At 33.5% G+C, this 21,282-nt stretch overlaps 1 protein-coding gene across 12 annotated transcripts in view; it reads right to left on the bottom strand.

The window, feature by feature from the left end:
* The window catches only part of LOC107011481 (histone-lysine N-methyltransferase CLF-like), a 20,539-nt gene extending 8,834 nt beyond the window's left edge, over nucleotides 1-11,705 (bottom strand). For 3 of the 12 annotated variants that reach the window (XM_027914542.1, XM_027914544.1, XM_027914543.1), the window contains exons 1-18: nucleotides 11,367-11,704; nucleotides 9,561-9,662; nucleotides 9,118-9,443; nucleotides 8,200-8,358; nucleotides 6,820-6,904; nucleotides 6,482-6,625; nucleotides 6,331-6,378; nucleotides 6,164-6,235; nucleotides 5,547-5,992; nucleotides 5,005-5,158; nucleotides 4,674-4,894; nucleotides 4,314-4,451; nucleotides 3,843-3,926; nucleotides 2,430-2,520; nucleotides 1,962-2,009; nucleotides 1,753-1,881; nucleotides 1,575-1,652; nucleotides 1,346-1,491 (exon numbers count right to left, since the gene is read on the bottom strand). In XM_027914542.1, coding sequence (XP_027770343.1) covers nucleotides 1,346-1,491; nucleotides 1,575-1,652; nucleotides 1,753-1,881; nucleotides 1,962-2,009; nucleotides 2,430-2,520; nucleotides 3,843-3,926; nucleotides 4,314-4,451; nucleotides 4,674-4,894; nucleotides 5,005-5,158; nucleotides 5,547-5,992; nucleotides 6,164-6,235; nucleotides 6,331-6,378; nucleotides 6,482-6,625; nucleotides 6,820-6,904; nucleotides 8,200-8,358; nucleotides 9,118-9,443; nucleotides 9,561-9,662; nucleotides 11,367-11,417 — 2,522 coding nt within the window. In that variant the 5' untranslated portion in view covers nucleotides 11,418-11,704. Of the gene's footprint in view, nucleotides 1-1,345; nucleotides 1,492-1,574; nucleotides 1,653-1,752; nucleotides 1,882-1,961; nucleotides 2,010-2,429; nucleotides 2,521-3,842; nucleotides 3,927-3,953; nucleotides 4,238-4,313; nucleotides 4,452-4,673; nucleotides 4,895-5,004; nucleotides 5,159-5,546; nucleotides 5,993-6,163; nucleotides 6,236-6,330; nucleotides 6,379-6,481; nucleotides 6,626-6,819; nucleotides 6,905-7,018; nucleotides 7,113-8,199; nucleotides 8,359-9,117; nucleotides 9,444-9,560; nucleotides 9,663-11,366 lie in introns of those variants that run through there. The other 9 variants (XM_027914547.1, XM_027914545.1, XM_027914546.1 and 6 more) reach the window with 9 other exon arrangements.
* Nucleotides 11,706-21,282: the final 9,577 nt, after the last annotated feature.

Genomic DNA, 21,282 nt, shown 5'->3' with positions numbered 1-21,282 from the left:
TATATATATATATATATATATATGTGGTGTCCAGGCTAGTTTCTGCGCACCTTGACTAATTCCATAAAACATGCCACCTCTACCAACAACAAGTACCACGTAACTCTATCAATCAAGGTTAGGACGAATGAGAAGAAATCACCTAATTTTTTTGTTTCCAACCTCATTGACCAATATTGGTTGCCTCTATTGTATAACAACAGGGATGATTTCAAAAAAAAACTGTACTTCTAATAATATTCGCTAAATGAAAATGTTTGTGTAAGTAACTACGAGGATTAATGTTAACTTTTAATTTCTTCCTAATTAACTTGCTTACTGCGACATCTGTCACTTCCAATCACATACAAGAGGCTATCAATTTAACTAACACAATTAAATTGGAGAGGAACCACAGAAGTAGGTGCAGCATGAGTAGAAGAAGAATGTCTCTTGTTCCAAAATTAGTTAGATTTTTGGTTTTTTGATAACCGAGCAATCTGCCTGTGACCTGCCCTTTGGATCAATCACAGCCTTATAAAGTCGGTGGATAATGGGTCCGCCCCTCCACCCTTCACCACACTGTGGGGCTTGAACTTGTGACCAAGCCACAAATCCTCCACCTTTTGCCACTCGAGCTAGGCCTTAGGGGCAAAATTAGTTAAATTTTCCTAGAATGTTAAAAAGAACTCCTACTGTTTCATATATAATCCCCATTTATGTATACTGTGGTTAATGAAATTTGTAGGCATATTATTTTAATTTAGATGGTTGTGATTTCATGTGAAGTTAAAAGAAACCAGTGACATTGTTTTATTGCCGAGATTTCAAACTTATTGTTGGAATTAGTTGAAGAGAACTTCTGTTTTTCAACATATAATCCATGTTTATGTGATCTACTGTTAACAAATTTGTAGGTATAATGATTATTATTTGAATTTAGATGCTTATGATTTAATTTAAAGTTAAAAGAAACCATTGCTGATATTTGTAGGATGTATTTAAAATATTTGCACTAGTGTCAATATAATTCAAATAAATTCCAAACACTTTTTAAGTTGTTGCAAACAATAAGCTAAAAATATATAATGCTGAAATTTGATAAATGTCATAAAGAAATGTCATTATATGTTTGGCGACATTAGCCTATATATTGGAATTTTAATTGTCACATTTCACAAATGTCATAAATAAATGTCGTAATTTTTTTTAAAATTTTTAGAAAGGTGAAGCTGAAATGTCGTAAATATTTTGCCGACATTTACTTAGATGTCGGAAAATTTCCGACATTGAAATTTGAGACATTTATGCCAAATGTAAAACAAATGCCTTATGTAACTTAATACGACATTTGTTGCAAGCTTACTTTCTTGTAGTGGGTGCCTCGGGCTTCCTTGCCCAGACATGTGGTGTATCTGGCGCATAACAATAATCATAGAAGAGTTCCTCTCCTGCACAAATTCTTTGTTTGGCAAATATACCAACTTTGTGATCTCCACCCGCCATAATAACCTGTCACAGAGTTAATTGAGCATTACTGAATCAACCATAGGCAAATCAATCTAGAGAGTGCCTACGCAAATTTCAGCAATTACCTTGGGGTAGCAATTTGGATCAGGAGAATGGTTTGCGAACTTCAACTTGTCACCTTTCCGATAAGCATCAAGCACACACTACATGCACACAAAACAAGTGATTTGAATCAGACCATAGTTGAGGCCCTACCCTAAGGACTAACTTAACAAGGTATGAACGACAAGTCGCTTCTCATGCCTGGTCATCCAAATTGAAGAGAAATGAAGAATTTATAAGATCATAAATCTTTCCACGCCTATCAGCTTCATGGTGTGAGATTATTTCACCGGTATACTCCCCAAGGTACTCGTGCTTTCCAACACTATTCTGTGAGTAATTATAAACATAAGCCTAAAAATAACAAGGATGTGCAAATAGAGAGAGAAAGAGCATAACTATTCTGATACCTTCAAGAAAGCACCCCATCCAGACACATCAGACCGTCCAAGAAGAACCTGAAAAAATTAATGCAAGGGATAACAACAAGCTCAGAACTGGAACTTGAAAACATCCATTCTTACACTAGAGCAGCTCTAACGTCTAAAGATAATACATGAACAGGAAGGGCGAGGAAGAAAAGAGAGCAACACAGTTTTAAAAGCCTCACAAGACCTACAGTGAGAGATACATTATTAAAAATTAACATTTATTCAACGTTTGTCCATTACAAGGTCTAACATGAATCGAAGGTTGAACTAAAAAGACTGGTTCATACCCGAACTTAAAATACGATAATGCCAAACTCAAACTTTATCCATCTAATTGAACTTCGAGAACAGAGAGAGGAACAAATAATAATCATTTGTCTTAGTGGCAACCACTAACTTGGAATAATAATAACAAACTACCCTTCACAAATAAATAGTGATAATTACCCTTTGACGTTGTTTGAGAAGAAGCTTCATGTTCTCGCAGTCATTACTGTCACCTCTTTGTGGAGGAATATCGAGAGTCCCATCACCACAGCTGCAAAAGCCAAATAACATAGACATGGAAGCTTTATAACTGAAAGTGAAGGATATTAAAATGAACATATTAGGTGTTCTTTGATTCATTTACTAGTTATGTGGGTTTTATAACATAACGATTGTTCATATGTAGCAACTAAACATGAAGGGCTCTCAAAAGTTGGTTAATAATGGAGGAATTGTTATACAAGAATTGCTTACTTGAAAAGCACATTTTTGTCCTTAAAAGTTTAATCCCATTGCTTATACATGCATTTTTATTCCATATTATGTCGAGTGTATAGAATAAAAATAGATTTCTGCATAATTTAGTATGTGACTATGTGTATTATTTAAAACTACCATCCAACTGTTGCATTAGTGATGAGATTGTTTTTCTTATGCAGCCAACCTCACACACTTGTTCTTTTATATAAGATTCTATGTCACGATTAACTACTCCAATACTACAACAAAAAGACCTTTTAACTCTTGATGAAACATAAATTGATGTCAACAATCACTTGAGCTTGAAAAGCTTGCTCGTCAGTTGTCACTCGCTCAGCAATAAATAATTATCAGCCATCAAATAAATCAATAAGGTTGGTCATAATTTATTTAATTTGCAACATAATTTATGCTTTTTATTCTACAAGTAGACAGAATATATTTGGAAAATCTTCAATGTTTGAGGGAAATCAGATGGGTGATGCCAATGCCAGGAACACAAAGGAGTTAAGGAGGCACTAAGCAGTAAGGATGAAAAGGAACTTTATCCAACCAGAATGAGAGATGGAGTATTGTCCCAACATGTATTATTGTAGGATATAGAAACCAGAGGTGTTTTGAGGATAGCAATGCAATATCTAGAAGTTGAAGATATTTTTGGTGTTAACAGGAATGTTTAGTAGAACTAAAGATATTTTTGATGTTTCAGACTACATGTAAGAAACGAACAAAGATGGCAAGTTTCCTCTATTTTATAACTGTCTGTTTGGAAGACTATATGGTTGGTATGGTATACTTGTTAATACATAGAATGTTACCATTATATTAAAAACATAAAACAATCATTACTAACATAATCTCGGAAAAATTTCATATAAACTTCTGGATAACCAATGTGGCATTTGATTTTCCGTAATAAACTCTACAACAATCTATGCACTATTGTATTATTTCAGCCTGGGAGGAATAGCCTAAGATAGGGCCAGTATGGTCGGTGGGGATTCATACTGACAATCTCAAGTTGGTAGGATTTGAGGCGTAGTAGTCTAGGTCTTAAAATAAGACTACGCATATTAAGAATACATCAATAAGAGTACATATCAACAAAATTACCTTAAAAGTAGATATTGTATAAAGACCCCTTTATTATTATTCTCAGCTAACAAGCTCACACTACCATCCACCGAATAGCAGTCCCTTCATAATTATGCACCGTGTATCAAACCCTTCTTAATTATTCAATGCATAATAATTTATACATTATAGGCCTTGCACAACTAGTCCACGAACCAAACAAACCCTTATGTGTGTTAGCTTGGAACATGCAAATTAAAAATCATAGTTTAGACTGTCGATAAAGAAGAGTGAGAGCATGGACGGGCGATACAAGATCTCAAAAACGCAAGATGAATGGAAATTAGCAACCACTAGAAATAAGAAGGTACACCAAAGATGGGCAATCTGAAGAACGGATGGTCATAGGCACTAGAAATACTTCCAGCTTGACACTGCAAACTTGAATCACCAACTTTCAGGGAATAGATAAAAACAGACAATAAATATATAGCACTACCGGGAGCTCACCTGATCCAACAATTTCGGCAAACATCAGGATCGCATTCCCTGTCAACAGCAAAGCAAGGGCATTGTCTGCTTCTACACTGACCTTTTACGCAAAAACAACCACGAAAGTGATTCTTGCAATTCTTGAAACTTTTGCATCTAGAATATAAGAATGACAAAGCGTAGAAGCAGAACTAATTAATATAGGCACAAAACTGTGGTTAAAGAGATGTTTAAGAGACCGAAAAGAAAAAGAAAAAGACGGACAAACCCCAGAAAACAATAAAAATGGTTTAGCACTGTGGATTTCATAAGAATAATTTACAGCCAGGTCCCACATTATTATCGCACTGGAGTTTTTCGAGAAGAATGCTGTCTTACCCGCAATATTTTTCACAGAGGGTCCCATTTACGATACAAGGACACTCATTTCCACAAGGTACTTGACAATTACATGGATTATAGTGACGGCGAAGCTTGTCTTTCCTCTCAGATATTCTTTTCCTAAGTGCATTATATCCAGCTGATTTCCCTGTGTATTTTAAGCGACGAACTCTACCTCTTCTATGTAAGAATCTAGATTTTCTCCGTGGTTGATTACCCTGAAATTGAATTCAAAACAGGATCAACTAAAGTGGGGGTAATAATAATATTACTACGGTTCAACAAGAACACAAAGCAACATGCTGATGAACAAAGTCAATATACTAACCACGATAGTATGGCCATCACCCTTAAAAGAGCCTTGAAATATTCCATTCACCCCATCACTTACTAGTGATAGCTTATTCTCGGAATTGTTCATATACTGGAACACCTCCCAACAAGTTTTTAAACCATTCAGCAGATTTCGAGCAATCAAACAGCTGTATGACAGAATAAGTGTCAGGTAAATTTTCCCAGCTGTGGTCTAGCATCTTCATTCGTCTAGGAGAGCATTGACAAGTAAAGGGGAACTGAATGCACACACAATCATCAAACATGAAAAGTCCGATTACCGTTTCTAACTTAGTTTGGAGGAACTTAATGAGGAAAATTTTGCAAGTTCTAGTTTGCCTATTGAGAACTAGCATGAATTTGATTAGAAAGCTAGCACAACAATTTCTTATTAGACAAAAGTAAGCCAGTATTTGACTGAATGATTTATGAAGATATTACAGAAGAGATAGTGTTGACAAACAAGGTATACAGCGTCAAAGAACTGAGAAGAACAGGAGTAGAATTAGTTGCAAGAGTAATTTGACGTTAACTGACCTGCTCCGGCCAAACATTTCCAGACCTTTTTCAAATAGAGCCTTTTCAAGTGGTCTCCATGGTTTCTCACCATCTATTTCTTGATTGCAGTTATTCTCATCCCCAAACTCATTCTCCCTCAATGTGTCGTCATGATTCATCCCATTTTTTGCACTGGCAGCCTCTTTATATTGGCAACCAAAACCCTCACCTTGGAAATAATTTTTACTGCCCAATACTGGAGAGACTTCCCTCCTAGAAGTTCTACCACACTGAGGTTGTTGTGATTCTAGCGAACATGAACCAATATCTTTGAAATCGCTTTCGCAAGAATTTGATGTCCTTGATAGATGCTCCCTACCAGGCACCTCAGTATTATTAGCAATTTCAGATGGTTGGACATGGTTTTCTCCATGATTAGCAATCTGAGAGGGGGTCGATCCAGCTTTGTGTTCCTTCTTGATGGCCAGAAATGAGTAAAACAGCTCAGAAGGTTAGTAGGTATTGTTGCCACAGTAGGAGTAAAGCACAAGTACACACCACTACTAAGAAATGATAGTTGTTTATTAAATAAAAGATTCAGGTCAGGGCCAAATTGATGTCAACAGAAATTACATAAAAGAAGGGGACCAAGATACCAGGCGATAGCAATTTGAACAACAGGGCTCCTTATCCACGTCGGGAGAGCACCATGGCAATTGTTTTTCAGCCTTAAGAATGTAAGGAGTAAAACACACCATAAGAATCCATTTCGAAGTACAGAGTTCTGAGATACTTAAACATTGGTTAAATAGCCATTCCGTACCGGAAAAATCAGATCCTGCGAACATCCATGTGATTGACAATCAAAAACCTGCAAGTGAGGACAAAACGAGAAAAAAGAAAGAAGTATATTCAGAAGGAAAAGTATGAAGCAGAAAACAACCCAAGAGTTAAAACAACAGATATATACATACAAAGCATCGACGACAAAATAAGGTGTCAAAAGAATCTAGAGCAGCATCAAGATCGTTGTCAAGAAACAAATCTGGAGTCCCTTGGATGTTCTCGTTCTTTGAGGCGCATTCATGTTTGTCCTTAACAAGATCTTCATATCTTGCCTGTATAAAATAGACACTGGGTTGTGATTTATCTTTGTAACAAAGCCAGAAAAACCAAATGGGAAACAGCTGGACAAGAGTTCGCATCGAGAGCAGTTTTGTTCGATAATGAGAACTTAATTATAGAGTGTAGTTTGTTTTGTTTTTTATAAAGGAATAACAAGGAGTAGTTATTCTCTAAACAAAGTGTTTACCTTGACTTCACTGGGTTTTCTAGACAAGAACTGCCCTAGCAATTCTAACACTGTATCAGACAGGCCAATTTGTTGGATAGTTGAACTGCAAATAAGTAAACAGTGATACATCATCTTAGCCACACATTGGATTAGATAGCACAATATATGAACTGCCAGACAAAATCTACTTTACCGGGGTATTTAAAAGAACATTTACCAAACAATCCAGCAACAAATAGCAGACCATAATGAAAAATCTTGTAAGCCATGCTCCAAGCTCAAGACCATGTGAACCCTTTCCGTATAACATGCTATATTCCAGATGATTAAAGATTAAACATATTTCATATGTACAAGTTGAAACCTCCTAAAATGAGTTTCAAAGGGCATCTTTGTGGAAGAAATTAAGTTTTTAACAAAACTGCTTTCTTTAATTAATTGATCACAAAGATGGATGGCAAGAGAAAAGGCTAAAACAGAAGAGACCTGTATTTGACATTAACTGAACAAAGATCTATATTACATTTAGGACAATGTAAAATCTGAAAATGGTACTGAGCTCATAGTTTTAGAGAAATAATAAGTAAAATTACTACTATAGAGAGACAAGAATACAAATAATGTATATACATTTAAGAGTACCATAACATATCAAGTAGGGAATATTCTCTATCTGAATATGGAGCTAGACCGCAGGAAAAAATTGATCAGATTGTCATGAGGTATATATGCTTATGATCTGCCAATGGCAAAAATGTGGTTGCTCTAACAGATATGATGTTGTGGATGTGAGGAAGTCAATTAATTTAAGTATTTAATTATATTTTTATGTAGATTTGTTTATTATTATTTTATAATTTAAGTAACTTTATTTATTATTCTAGAATGGAGTTTATGTTTCATAGTTTCATAATGATTAGGTTAAGTTATAGTTATTAGTTTGGAATAGGATTTAGGTCTCCTACTTCCCTAAGAATTAGACTTCCTATTGATGTAACAAGACTCTTATTTAAAGGGGCTTTTGATGAATAAATCAGTAAGTAACTTTTCAGCAAAAAGCAAGAGATTAGAGTTCTCTCTTCCATTGAACTCTAAGGTTCCAGTCTCCCTTTGAAGAGCTGAATAGATCGGAGTTCCCTCTGTTAATTTCAGCCCCTCCTTTTAACGAGCTGATATATATACTGAATAGATCGGAGTTCCCCCCTAAGATTTCAGCCTCCTTTTAACGAGCTGATATATATCTATCGACGATCCTTCCCTAAAGATTCATAACACATGACACCATGTTTTATGTGGAAAGAATCTTCTGATTGATGATTCTAACACAGTAGAAAGAAAACCAAAAATATAGGAGGGCACACTTGAATCCAATACTTTACGTAGCTTAATTATACCAACCGCAGCATAACATCTTCGTACTCCACAAACTTCTTTTCTTGTTCGTCTTCAAGTAATTCTTCCTCGCTATCACTGCAAATTAGAGCTTCTCCACTATTCTTGTCATAATAAATTCTTCTACAACCAACCACTGATTGATTCACGGGCATCTGCTGATTTCTGCACAAGTCAAAGTAGGATCAGAACAGTAAAAAATAACAAGAAACTATTCATCTTCAACAATCGCGAAGGCTATAGTCTAGTGATTTAAGTCATGATTCTCCCACACAATAAGGGAGAGAGGATACGTTTAAGGAGATAATAATCTTCAACAAGAATGATGAAATTTTGGAGTGTTACAAGTTTTAGAATCCTGATTTACAATGTTACAGGAAACTTAAAATTAAAAAACCACCAAAAACAAGAAGACTTCCACTCTCGTTGGAAAGAAGCTATAGAAGGAGAGAAGGATGTCAATGCCATTTAAATGGTTTCCTCCTCGGCGGGAATAACTTTGAATTTGTCATCCTTGTTCAACTGACATCCCTTCCGAGAACGGCAAAACAAAACATTTCTAAGGCCTAGAGGATCAATAATTATACAGAGGTCCAGAAGCAGATGATATTAAATTCCGATGATGAAAAACACAAGACGCTAAGATCAAAGCCACTGTAAAGGGTGAGCACAGGTGATTCAAAATTGCACTAAATACATCCCTTGTATGATCAGATGCAACAGTTAACACCTAAAAAAATACCAAGTAAAGAAAATAATTGTAAATTGAGATTATCAAGAAATATATGGTTAGACATTCATAAGGTTCAATAGCATGCCATACTGGAAGTGATGAAAGAACATCAAATTTCATATAAGGAAAAGTAGAGGCACAAATCAAACTTTAAGACCGCGTGATTTGTCCATCAAGGTACCTTAACATACCTATCCAAAAATACCCATGTAGTATATTGAGGCAGTCTTTCCACTTGAGGAAGTATAATGGGACATACAGCACTATTGATGGCAATGCTAGATCCTAGACGAATTTCAGAAGAGGCATATCCATCATCTTCAGAACTATTGCTATCATTATCTCCATTGCTGGAACCAATCCCAGTTTGCATATTAATTACATCCTGCTGTCTCTTAGACAGAAGATCAATGCTACTATCCGCACCATGAACTGTATGATTTTTTCTCTCTGTTGACAACTTTAAAAACAATTCCCCCAAATCATACGCCTTTTGTGCATTCTCTTCTGTCCTTTTCTGGAAGTAGACAAAACAGTTCCTTGGTTGTTCAAACCTTGTAAAAGCACCTCAATCGAAATACATAATAAAACATTGGGGAAAAGTGGGAGAAAACTAACAATTCATAAAATGCACCTTTACATAATCAGCACGTTTAGAAGCAAATTGTTGCTTCAAAGATTCGGTTACTGATAAGAATTCATCAGCTTCTATGGTTGTTCCTTCAGCTGCACCAATCTGTTCAAAGAAGTATAGCATTGGATGACATAACAAGTCACAGAAGGAAAAATAACTATATAACCAAGGTAAAAAGAAAATGGCAAACATGGAGAATAAGATTGACAAATAGTTTTCCAAACCTCAAAGTCAAAAGTGCAAGCCACCAGGTCAATGCAGTGAGCAGAAAGAAATTGAGAAAAGGAAAATAATTATGAGAAAGACATTAGTGGAACAGAAATATGGCTCCAGGCATCAATTGTCAGTAGACGTGGTAATAAAATGGAACCCCAAAACCAAGAGAGTATGAATATACACACACCCAACTTCCAACACTGTCATTTTTTAGTGCTGGTGTCCTGTGCACCTCAACTATTGCAACACCATCATTGTGACAACCCAATTGCCGGTGTGGTTTTTGTTTTTTGTTTTTTTTTTTGAGAAGGTTACATCTAAATTGCTAGTATTTTATAAAGCGAAAAAGCAAAAAAAAAAAAAACAATCATGGGCCTTGAAGGGAAAATCGAGAAATGAAGTGCACTATTCTTTTAGGCGAAGTCCACAATTCAAGTATTAGTAAGTATCAAACACATATGAACTACTAAAACAACTAATTATCGCATCAAATTACAATAATGCTGGTACTAATCGATCTCCTGATCACTTCTAGTTGTGATCACTGATCTCCTGATCACTTCTAGTTGTGATCACTTTGCATGTCATTTTCTGAAGCTTACACCTTGTTTTTTTCTTTTTAGATAATGATGATGAATTGTAGTAGAAAAAAGAATCAGCACTAACCAAGTGCAAGGAGTGAAGTTACAAACTATGCAATTCACCAATCATGTCTGAACTCTTAAGCTTACACTTTGTTGAAGTTCATGACTTCAACTATGAAGCAATGGTCAAGAGTATTAAACAATATACCTGGAGGAAAGATTCACTCCGGTATAAATAAGTCCAATCAACAAATGGGATAGGCCACCATAAACATGATATCAAATGGAAATGAAAGACCAACCAGAGAGAGAACAAGAAGAAAATTGCACTAAATGATGCGAGTAAACCAAATTTCTTTTAGGGATATATTCAGCCCATCGAAAATCCTAGGTTCACAAGCACAATTCTACTACCACTGCAGCGTGACTTACCAGATTATCCTGCAATGCAATTGGAATCAACTCAAAGCAGTCGGGTTAATCAAGATAAAAATCAACAATCTTATTCATAATTCAACTAAATTCCTAGGTTAACAAGCACAATCCTACTACCACTGCAGTGTGACTTACCAGATTATCCTACAATGCAATTGGAATCAACTCAAAGAAGTCGGGTTAATCAAGATAAAGAATCAACAATCTTATTCATAATTCAACTAAAATCTAGGTTAACAAGCACAATCCTACTACCGCTGCAGCGTGACTTCCTGCAATGCAATTAGAATCAACTCAAAGCAGCAATGCAATTAGAATCAACACAAAGCAGTCGGATTAATCAAGATAAAGAATCAACAATCTTATTCATAATTCAACTAAATTCCTAGGTTAACAAGCACAATGATACTACCACTGCAGCGTGACTTACCAGATTATTCTACAATGCAATTGGAATCAACTCAAAACAGTCCAATTAATCAAAACAAAGAATCAACAATCTTATTCATAATTCAACTAAAATCAATTGGAAAAAAAAACAGTTAACACATAATGGGAATAAGAACTTTACTGGAAGATCAATGGTAAGTTGACCAATGCGAATTGAAGAAGTGCCCGCCATTCCAATTGGCGAAGATTAAGATGCAGCGTGAAGCTCGATTCCCCGATGAAGATCGGAGTCCTACACGACCCCGATGGAGTAAGAGGAATCGATTAAGAGAAGAAATTATTTTCCGGCCGCCGTTGAAACCCTAGGTTTTTGGATGTTAAGGCATCCCTTTTATTTTTTTTCTTCGGAGCGGCATTGTCCAGAATTTATTTTCTTTTCCTAAAAATGCTTCTACTACTACATTCTTGTTAGGTGCGGAGAAAAGGGCAGCACCACCGCTGCGGCTTACTAAAATTTGTGCGAATCTGCTTCTACCTATAGGCATATTGTTTTTGTATTTTAGCCACGTGTCAACTTTTGGACTGCACTCGATTTTCACCATTATATTAAAAGGGACCATATATATTACACATCTTCTTACATTTATTTGGCGGGAATACATTGTGGATTGGAAATTTTGTTTTAAAAAAAAATTGAATTTTTTTTCTTTTTAATTTATTTTTAAGAAAATGATTTTTATTTTTTTGTAACATTTTAATTTTAGTTTTTTCGCGTGACATGTTTAAGGTCACAAGATTAAAATATATTTTTATATATTTGATCTAACTTTAATTTAAACCACAAGATTTAAAAGTTTTTTATATTCTTAAATTTCGTGACAAATCAAACTTTATCATTCTTTATAAAACGGAAAAAATAATAGACAGTATCTTAGTAAAAAGGCGTGAGAAATTTACTTTATATAAGTATTAAGAGAGGTAGAGAGCTTATTAGACAAGACTTGCATACTTTGTATTTTAACCATGACATGATCTTATAGAATAGGCAATGAATGTCAAAAATTTGGCTAGAAGATTATTAGGCAATCGATGTTGTCTAGAATTTTTATCAAATGAATTTTTTTATATGTATCAATGTCAGTAGTAGTGGGTAGATTAAATTATATTAGTCAATAATTTCTTGATATCCGTCTAAATTTATGTGATATAATTAAAATTTTAAGAGTCAATCAAATTTTCTTTTATAGAAATTTTTTGTCTTATAAAATTGATTTGTTAATCATTGTCAATCATTTTATTTTAAAAAGATTATGTTCGAATTCAACTCCAAACTTTGAAATTTTCAAATTCTTAATATTCATATAAACGCATTCTTAATTTAAATCTACAAAATTCTAAAAATCTCACTTACTTCTAAATACTTTGATGGATAATTAAACTAAGCAATATAAAACTAGTATTATAGTACGTTCCTTTTAATTCTAAAAAAATGATTTAAAATAGTATCATTAAATCAATTTATTAATGTTGAATGTAACTAATCTACACTGTATGAGCTCATCTCCAATGGTGGATCACAGATACATTTAGAGAGAAAGAAAAAAAGGAGTTTTTTTCATTATGTGAAAGCTTAAAGAAAGAAAATACAATATATCAGTGACTTCTTTTTTCTGTTTTTTTATACTAACTGACTAACAACTTTCTTTTAATTCCTAACTAACTCTAACTAACTTTATACACATCATTAAGTAATTCCGATCTCATTATTCCCCCTCAAGCTTGTGGGTGCAAAGACATTCAACACACCAAGCTTGCTTATCAAATATTCATGCTGAGCTCTAGGTAATCATTTTGTCAATATGTCTGCCAATTGCTCCTTGGAACTTATATATTATGTTCTGATCAGTCCTAATTGTATTTTTTGTCTGATAAAATGGCAATCGATCTCTGTGTGTTTGGTTCTCTCGTGAAACACTGGATTGGCTGCTATTTGCAAAGCTGCCTTACTGTCGCTGTATACTACAGCTGGTTGTTCAACTTCATTTCCCAATTCCTTCAACAAAGCATCAATCTATACTAGTTCTGAAACTGCATTAGCCATACTCTTGTATTCAGCTTCAGCTGAACTCTTGGAAACTACATTTTGCTTCATAGATTTCCATGACAATAATGTTTCACCATGTTTAACTAGAAAACCTGACACTAATCTCCTTGTATTTGGGCAAGCTGCCCAATCTGCATCACAGTACACATTCAATTTATTGACCCTTTTGCTGCTCGTAGTATTCCAAGTCCTGGCTCCCTCTTGATGTATTTCATTACTCTCACAGCTGCTTCCCAGTGTGATCTCTTGGGTTGGTGTAAAAATTGACTAAATGTTTGAACAGAGTAAGTTATGTCTGGCCTTGTCATAGTCAAATATAACATCTTCCCTATCAACCTTTGATATTGTTCCTTGTCTTCAGATAGCTCATCATCTAATTCTCCAGTTAGACAATCCAACTCTTGGATTGTTAGTTTAATGTTGGCTTCAAGAGGGGTCCAAGCTGGTTTAGCATTTCCTAAACGCAAATCTGAAATAATTTTCAAAGCATACTTCATTTGATTCATCAAAATGCCTTTTGCTGATCTACTGAATTCCATTCCCCAAAAAAATTTCAACTCTCCAAGATCCTTAATCTTAAAAGCCTTGTGTAAAATGGCTTTTGCATGCTCTATAAGTCCCAAATTACTATCTGTCACTAACATATCATCTACATAGACAAGAATCACTACCATGTCTGATCCTTTCCTTTTAATGAATAAGGAATGATCTAGGCTACTTTGAACAAAACCAGATTCCAGTAATGCTTCACTCAACTTCAAGTTTCATTGCCTGCTTGCTTGTTTGAGACCATAGAGGGATTTGACAAGTCCGCATACTAGACCAGATTCCCCCTGACTGTCAAAACCCTCTGGCAACTGCATATACACGTCATCATGAAGATCACCTTGTAAGAAAGCATTATAGACATCTAATTGATGAATAAACCAATTATGTTGAGCAGCTAAAGATAAAACAGTCCTGACAGTAGCAATTTTAACCATTAGTGAGAAAGTCTCATGGAAATCAAGTCCCTCTTTTTGTGTTTAACCCTTTGCCACCAATCTAGCTTTAAACCTCTCAACATCACCATTAGCCTTCAACTTGACTTTATAAACCCACTTACAACTTATAGGAACTTTGCCTTTTGGTAGAGGAACCAAATCCCATGTATAATTATCTTGAAGAGCTTTTATTTCAAATTGCATAGCTTCTAGTCATCTGACATCTAAGATAGCTTCCTGGTATGTAGTTGGTTAAGTAACAACAGAAAAAACATGTAAGTATTGTTGATAAGTTGGGGACAGATTGGTATATGAAATGGAAGCTGCAATAGGATACAAAACATGATTTGTTGATGGCTTAGAAACATATTCAGATAGCCATAAAGGTTGTTTAGTAAGCCTGGTGGATCTTCTGAGAGGCATAACAGGACAAACAATAGGTGAAGGTGGATGTACCGGTTCTACTTCTGTACACAGTGGGGGTGATGAATCATGAGATGTTTCTAAATCATCAATTGGACATGGAGAAGAAATAGGACAGGATTTAGGTTCAGGTAAATGAGATTGAAAAGGAAATTGATCTTCATGAAATATCACATCTCTGTTCAAAAAAAACTTTTGGTTTTGTAAATCAAAACAATATAACACTTGAGTAACCCATAAATACTGATCTCACAGCCCTGGGTGCAGACTTATCAATTCTAGGCAATGTGCTTGCGAAACACAAACAACCAAATGTTCTTAAGTGTGTAATACATGGCCTCTTCCACAAAAATGCTTCATAAGATGATTTTCCTTCAAGAGTTTGTGAAGGCAATCGATTGATAATGTATGTTGCAGTAAGAACACAATGTCCCCAGAATTTGATCGGAATGTGACCTTGGAATCTTAAAGCTCTAGCAACCTCAAGAAGATGTCTATGTTTCCTCTCAACAATACATTCTGTTGAGGGGTATGAACACAAGTCCTATAATGAATAATTCCTAAACCTTTGAACAAATCCTGCATAGAAGTACTGATGAATTCTCCTTCATTATCAGTCCTGACTCCTTTAACAGTCGCATTAAACTGAGTAGCAATCATCTTAAAAAAATGTTTAAGAATAACCAACACAACAGATTTGAGCTTTAATAAGAAAACCCATACTGTTCTTAAAAAATCATCAACAACAGTGAAAAAGAACTTATTTCCATCAAATGTTGGAGTGTCATAAGGCCCCCATACATCTAAATACAAAAAATCAAAAATCTTTGTAGATTTAGTGCTACTGATTTGCAACTGTCAACAGAATAGCCTAACAAATCCTTTATGGATCCTACTGATGCATGGGCTAATCTTCTATGCCAAAGCATGATATCTTGTTTGTCAGCATGAGCAGCAAAGCTTTTAACATTGCCAGGTTCTGAAACTTTATGTTCTGATGAACTTATTTGAACCAAAAAATAGAGATCATCCTTCTCCTTACCAATCCCCTTTAGTTTCCCTTTGGAAAGATCCTGGAACACACAAAATCCAGGATAAAATGATACAAAACAATTGAGCTCCTTAGTAACTTTGGCTACAGACAAAAGATTATATTTAAACTCGGGTACATATAGAACATCATGCAATTCTCCTGTATCTGTGAAATTACAATTACCCATATGAGTCACAAAAGTCACACCTCCATTGGGTCAATGAACCTTTCTATTTTGGTCAGGCCTAACAATTTGCACATTATGTAGCACGTCTAAGGTAGAAACCATATGTTTGATTGTACCACTATCAATTATCCAAGGCAAATCTGTAAGTTTAATGACATTAATGTGAGTCATACCTGCCATATTGGCCATCACATTAGCTGTGGAAATATCTCCATCTAGCATATGTTGAATGTGATCATGTTGCTTATCAGTTAGAGGAGGTGCTCTTGGTAGATCTCTTGCACCTGAATGCATTGAAGAAGAATTGTCAGTCTGAACATTATTAGCATTATAGGCAATGTTACCTGTCCCCTTCTTCTTGAAATTCCAATCTGGTGGATAACCATGAAGTCGAAAACAAATAGCCTCTACATGTCCTTGATTTTTGCAATAATCACATTTCAACTCCCAATTCTTCTTCCCTTTATAATATTGATTTAAGTTAGATTGTGAAGTAGTTCCTTTATTGTAACGAGGAGGTCATCCTCTTCCTGCCATGAGAGCAGCTAGATCTGTACCTTCTTCACTCATAGATGTAGATGTGATTGATCTTTGTCTCTCCCTCTCAACAAGCATATCATAAGCTTTGTTAATAGTGGGCGTAGGTTCAACCATCAATATCTGACTACGTGATTGTTCATAGGTTTCATTCAAATTCATCAAAAATTGCATCAATTTTTGTCTTTCCATATGCATAGACAGATCCTTAGAATTTGGACAATTACAGGGTGGAGGTGTGATACTAGCAAATTCATCCCATAAATTTCGCAGCTTAGAGAAATAAGTCGGTATACTATCAATACCTTGTACAATGGTGGCTATGGCTTTATGGCTATGGCTTTATGCAATTGATAGATCCTTGAAGCATTTACTTTGTCAAAACGCTCTCGAAGATCCTCCCAAACAGCTTGTGCACTCGTTGCATAAACAATACCTATATGCAAATCCTGAGTTACAGAGCTCATAATCCAGCCTTGAACAATCGCATTACATCGATCCCATTGATGCCCCAATTCAGTTCCGAAATCCTCCTTTTTCCAGCTGCCATCAACAATACCCAGCTTGTTTTTTCCAAGCAATTGGATTCGCATGGCTCTGCTCCAAATGGAGTAATTATCGGATCCTAAGTATTATTTTACAAGGTTTATTAATTTATTAATATTTTGACAAGATATAATAAATCAAGTTATGTCAAGAAATTACTACTATTATATGATATAATTTTTTTGTTCAAAATAACTATTTATTAGTTGTGATATATTAATAAAATCATATTTATTTTAAGGAAAATTGTATATAATGACAAACTAATTGTTATAACCATATTTTGATTTAATTGTGTCCCGTAGCAAACTGTTTGTAAATCACCTCTCTCCCTCAAACTCTCGCTCGCTACTCTCCTCTCTCGCTCCATATCTAGCTCGCTTCCTCTCCCTTTTATACACTCACAAGTATATACAATATGGTTCTATTTGTATAAAGCAGAGGAAATTGTATAAATACATACATTTTTGTTACCCTCTCTCCCCTCTTTCAGATCTCGCTCGTCACCCTCGCCTCTCTCGCTTATACAAACAGAAGAGAAATGTATAAATTGTGTTTCTGTTTGTATAAGCGAGAGAAAATTGTATATACACATGCAAATGCATATATTTTTGTCCTATACACTTATAGTTATCCAATAAAAATACCCTCCTACCCAATTTCTTTTGTCTTTCTCTCTTTCTCATTTTATACAAATTCAAATTGTATATAATTTCTCTCTTTCTCGTTTTGTACAATTCGATTATATTGTATATTCCCTGCCCAAGTCTCTTTTGCCTTTTTCTCTTTCTCATTTTATACAAATTCAAATTGTATATAACCGTTCCATACACTTATAATTATACAATTTATTTTTATACAATTCTCTGCCCAAGTCTCTTTCTCTTTCTCGTTTTATACACTTCATTTTATACAATTCGCTTCAATTATATATGTATAGCGAATTATACATTTATATATTTACTATAAACTACAATTATGTAAACTTTGTTATAGCATACAAATATAAATTTTATGTTTGCTAAACGTAAAAGTTGCCCATTATTTTATCATGAACCTGCAATACCCATGTATATATAATATATAAAATAATATGGTGCCGCTAATCACAGTATTTCTCAACTTTTTAGCACATTTGAAAGCACCTCTTCATTGTCTCGCCAGCTTCAGAGGTTAAATTTGTCATTTACTTGTCTTTTTTAAATTTATTATATATTTAATAATGACATAAAAATACTACTATAAATTGCATTATTTGCTACTTAAAATATTCTAAAATGTCTTAAATATTTACCAAAAAAATAAAATAATTACGATATATTTGTACATATATTATTTTATGGAATTTTAGGATTTATTAATATTTTAACAGAAATAAATAATGAAGTTATGTCAATAAATTATTATTACATAAAATGGTTTTATTCAAAGTATTTTTTATTGTGAACCTATCTAATACATGTGTATATATTTATACAGAGGGCATGAGGTCAACCTGTAAGTCATTTAACATTGTATTTTTCAACTTTAATTACTTGTACAGTTTGCTTTGAAAATTGTATAATCTGGATGCATCATTCAATATTTTTTGGCGTTAGTTTACAGCATGATTTTTGAATTAATCTTTCTGCTCTTACTTTATCTTTTCGTCACTTAAATTTTTATCATATTTTCTGTGAATTCGTGGTCTTTGAGCCTTCTTGATAAAAGAACTTTGTAACACTTCTTTTTTAATTGCTAACAATTTTGTTGTAGTATGGATTGTAAGGACATTTCATTAATTTATATATATAAAAAGAATAAGAGGGATTTTTCTAATATATACTTTATAAGCCGATAGGAGATCAATATGTCTACTTGAATATATTTTTCAGTTTTAATTATCTGTACAGTTTGCTCTAAATATATTAGAAATAGATACATGTAAGTCAAAAAATATTAAGCAACGCATTAAACTATTTCAAATTTATGCGAAATAATTTAGAGTATGAATAGTCAAAATAATTATTTTGATAAGCAATTTAGAAAAATTCTATAAATATTTAAAATTAATCTCAAATTTATATATTTAAAAACTATCAAAACGTAGCACTTTTATGAACTAGGACCGACAAAGTCTGCAACTGCCAGTTGGCCCAACAACACTAATAAATGAGGAACACTTCATCATCAAAGACTTGTCATTTTGAAATAATAATTTTTATAAATGTATAGTTTGATTATTGACACGAAATATAAAAATAAATAATGATGGATAAAGAAATAGTCCTATAACATTAATAATAGGCCAAATACATAAATAGATCCCTAAATTTGTTGGGTTTTTTTCCTCAGGTACCTCAACTACGTCATTTTTCTATTGATCATTGAACCACACATAATTTGTTCTTTTAAAAAACTGTTGGTTGATTTTGATCGGCTTTTCTATTGTAAATGCCTTCAATTGTGTTCGAATTGTAATAATTTTGATTAAATGAATGAAGACAAACCGTGTTAATCTCATTTATTTTCTAATGTGTTCAAATGACTTCAGTAAAAACAATTATTCTCGAATATTTTCACTATCAATTGGACTAATGAGTTGTGGAACAACATATGTATCCTCTATTAATACCACTCACAAATCTGGTTCCACATCAGACAACGGTGTTTGTTTAAACAGAACAAATTATGGGGGTTTAATGATTCAATAGGAAAATGACGTAGTTGAGATACCTGAGGAAAAAAACCCAATAAATTTAGGAATTTGCTTATGTATTTGGCCTTAATAATATTATACATAGACCTGGGGCAGACCCACGTGATCTATACGAGTCCACCTGAATCTTTTTAGCAAAAAGTTATATTGTAACTATAGGAAAAATCTTTCAAATTTATGTAAATATATTAATTCTGAATCATCTGATAAAAAAGAAGTAAGTTTGTAATGTATTAAATAGATCTCCTTTATATTGGCCCTCGTGTCCATGGCTCAAAGTCCCATTGTTGTCATTTTATTTTTTTATCTTTTATTCATTTAGTTTTAGAATCAATTTTTCATATTTTTATGTCCTGTTTTGTTTTTAAAAAAAATAGTAGATTTAAACTTGAAGAAAAATTAAAATTTTAACTGATTTCTGATAATAAAATTAACTTTTTGTATTTATAAACTATATATTGGTACTTTTTTTGGAATCGTATTTTACAAGCTTGTTTATATGTTTAAATTTTTATTTTTTAAATTTTCTGATTGAAAATTCTGAGTTCGCCATTGATATTGACAATGCAATTTTACATATATTGCATGCATGCACCTTGATTTTCGTGATAATAGTTTACTACTGTACTTTTAAGTTACATGGATATGCAATTTCGTATATTAAATGAAGGATTACGTTGATGGTATATAAAAATTAAAACTATATATAATAAAATTATCAAATTATTATTGTTTAAAGACTTAGTTTATTTTTCGAAAATTGATTTGTAATTCTTGGGCCTTAGCCAAATATTAGAAGATTTTTTTTTTTTTGGCGAACTCCGCCTTAAAAACGACTTTTAAATCAGACTAAACTAAAAAATAAAAATCAATGAACAAGAAAAGATCAGATATGTAAATAATTAAGCAAGGAAATACTCTCTGTCTTAATTGAGAAAGACAAGAAAATAATTTCCAGTTTTATTGTTTTTTTTGAAGAAAAAAAAAACAATCAAGAATAAATTGTGTCCATGTAATGCTAATTCACACAGGAGAGCTAATTATGTAAGAGAGGCAAATTAACAGAAGAGAAAAAAAATTAAGTAATTTAAAAGATTAGGCTAATTGATCAATTAGTTAATATTCCTTATTTGTGATTTATTTGATAGAGTGACAATTATTAGTTTGGTAATGTAGCTAATTAAAAATTCGCACGCAATTAGAAATTAGGTTTCACATGCATGGATGGTTGTAGTTTCTTTCAAAACTGTTGCTTCATGATTAGAAATACAAGCAAGATACGTGCTTTGTCATACAATAATATTTATCTTATTTTGAATATTATTCACGACGTTTTCAGATGATATATTCCTAATATTTAAGATAATTGTTATTCATGAGGTTTTTAGGTGATATATTCCTAACATTGACGTAACGTTGGATAGATGTACATTTCATGTAATGATACAAATATAAATGTGGATGAGTTTTTGGTCTAGTAAAGAAAAAAAAGGAGGCAAAAATATTCACAATCACTCTCGCCAATCAATATTTCAACAACTTGCACGACTAGAAATTAGTGATAGTTGAGGCTAGGTAATAATTAG

This window comes from Solanum pennellii, chromosome 2, assembly GCF_001406875.1.
Source record: "Solanum pennellii chromosome 2, SPENNV200".
NCBI classification, from domain to species: Eukaryota; Viridiplantae; Streptophyta; class Magnoliopsida; order Solanales; family Solanaceae; genus Solanum; species Solanum pennellii.
Note: the sequence above shows the minus strand (reverse complement) of the source record. Positions and strands in the feature narration are given on the sequence as shown.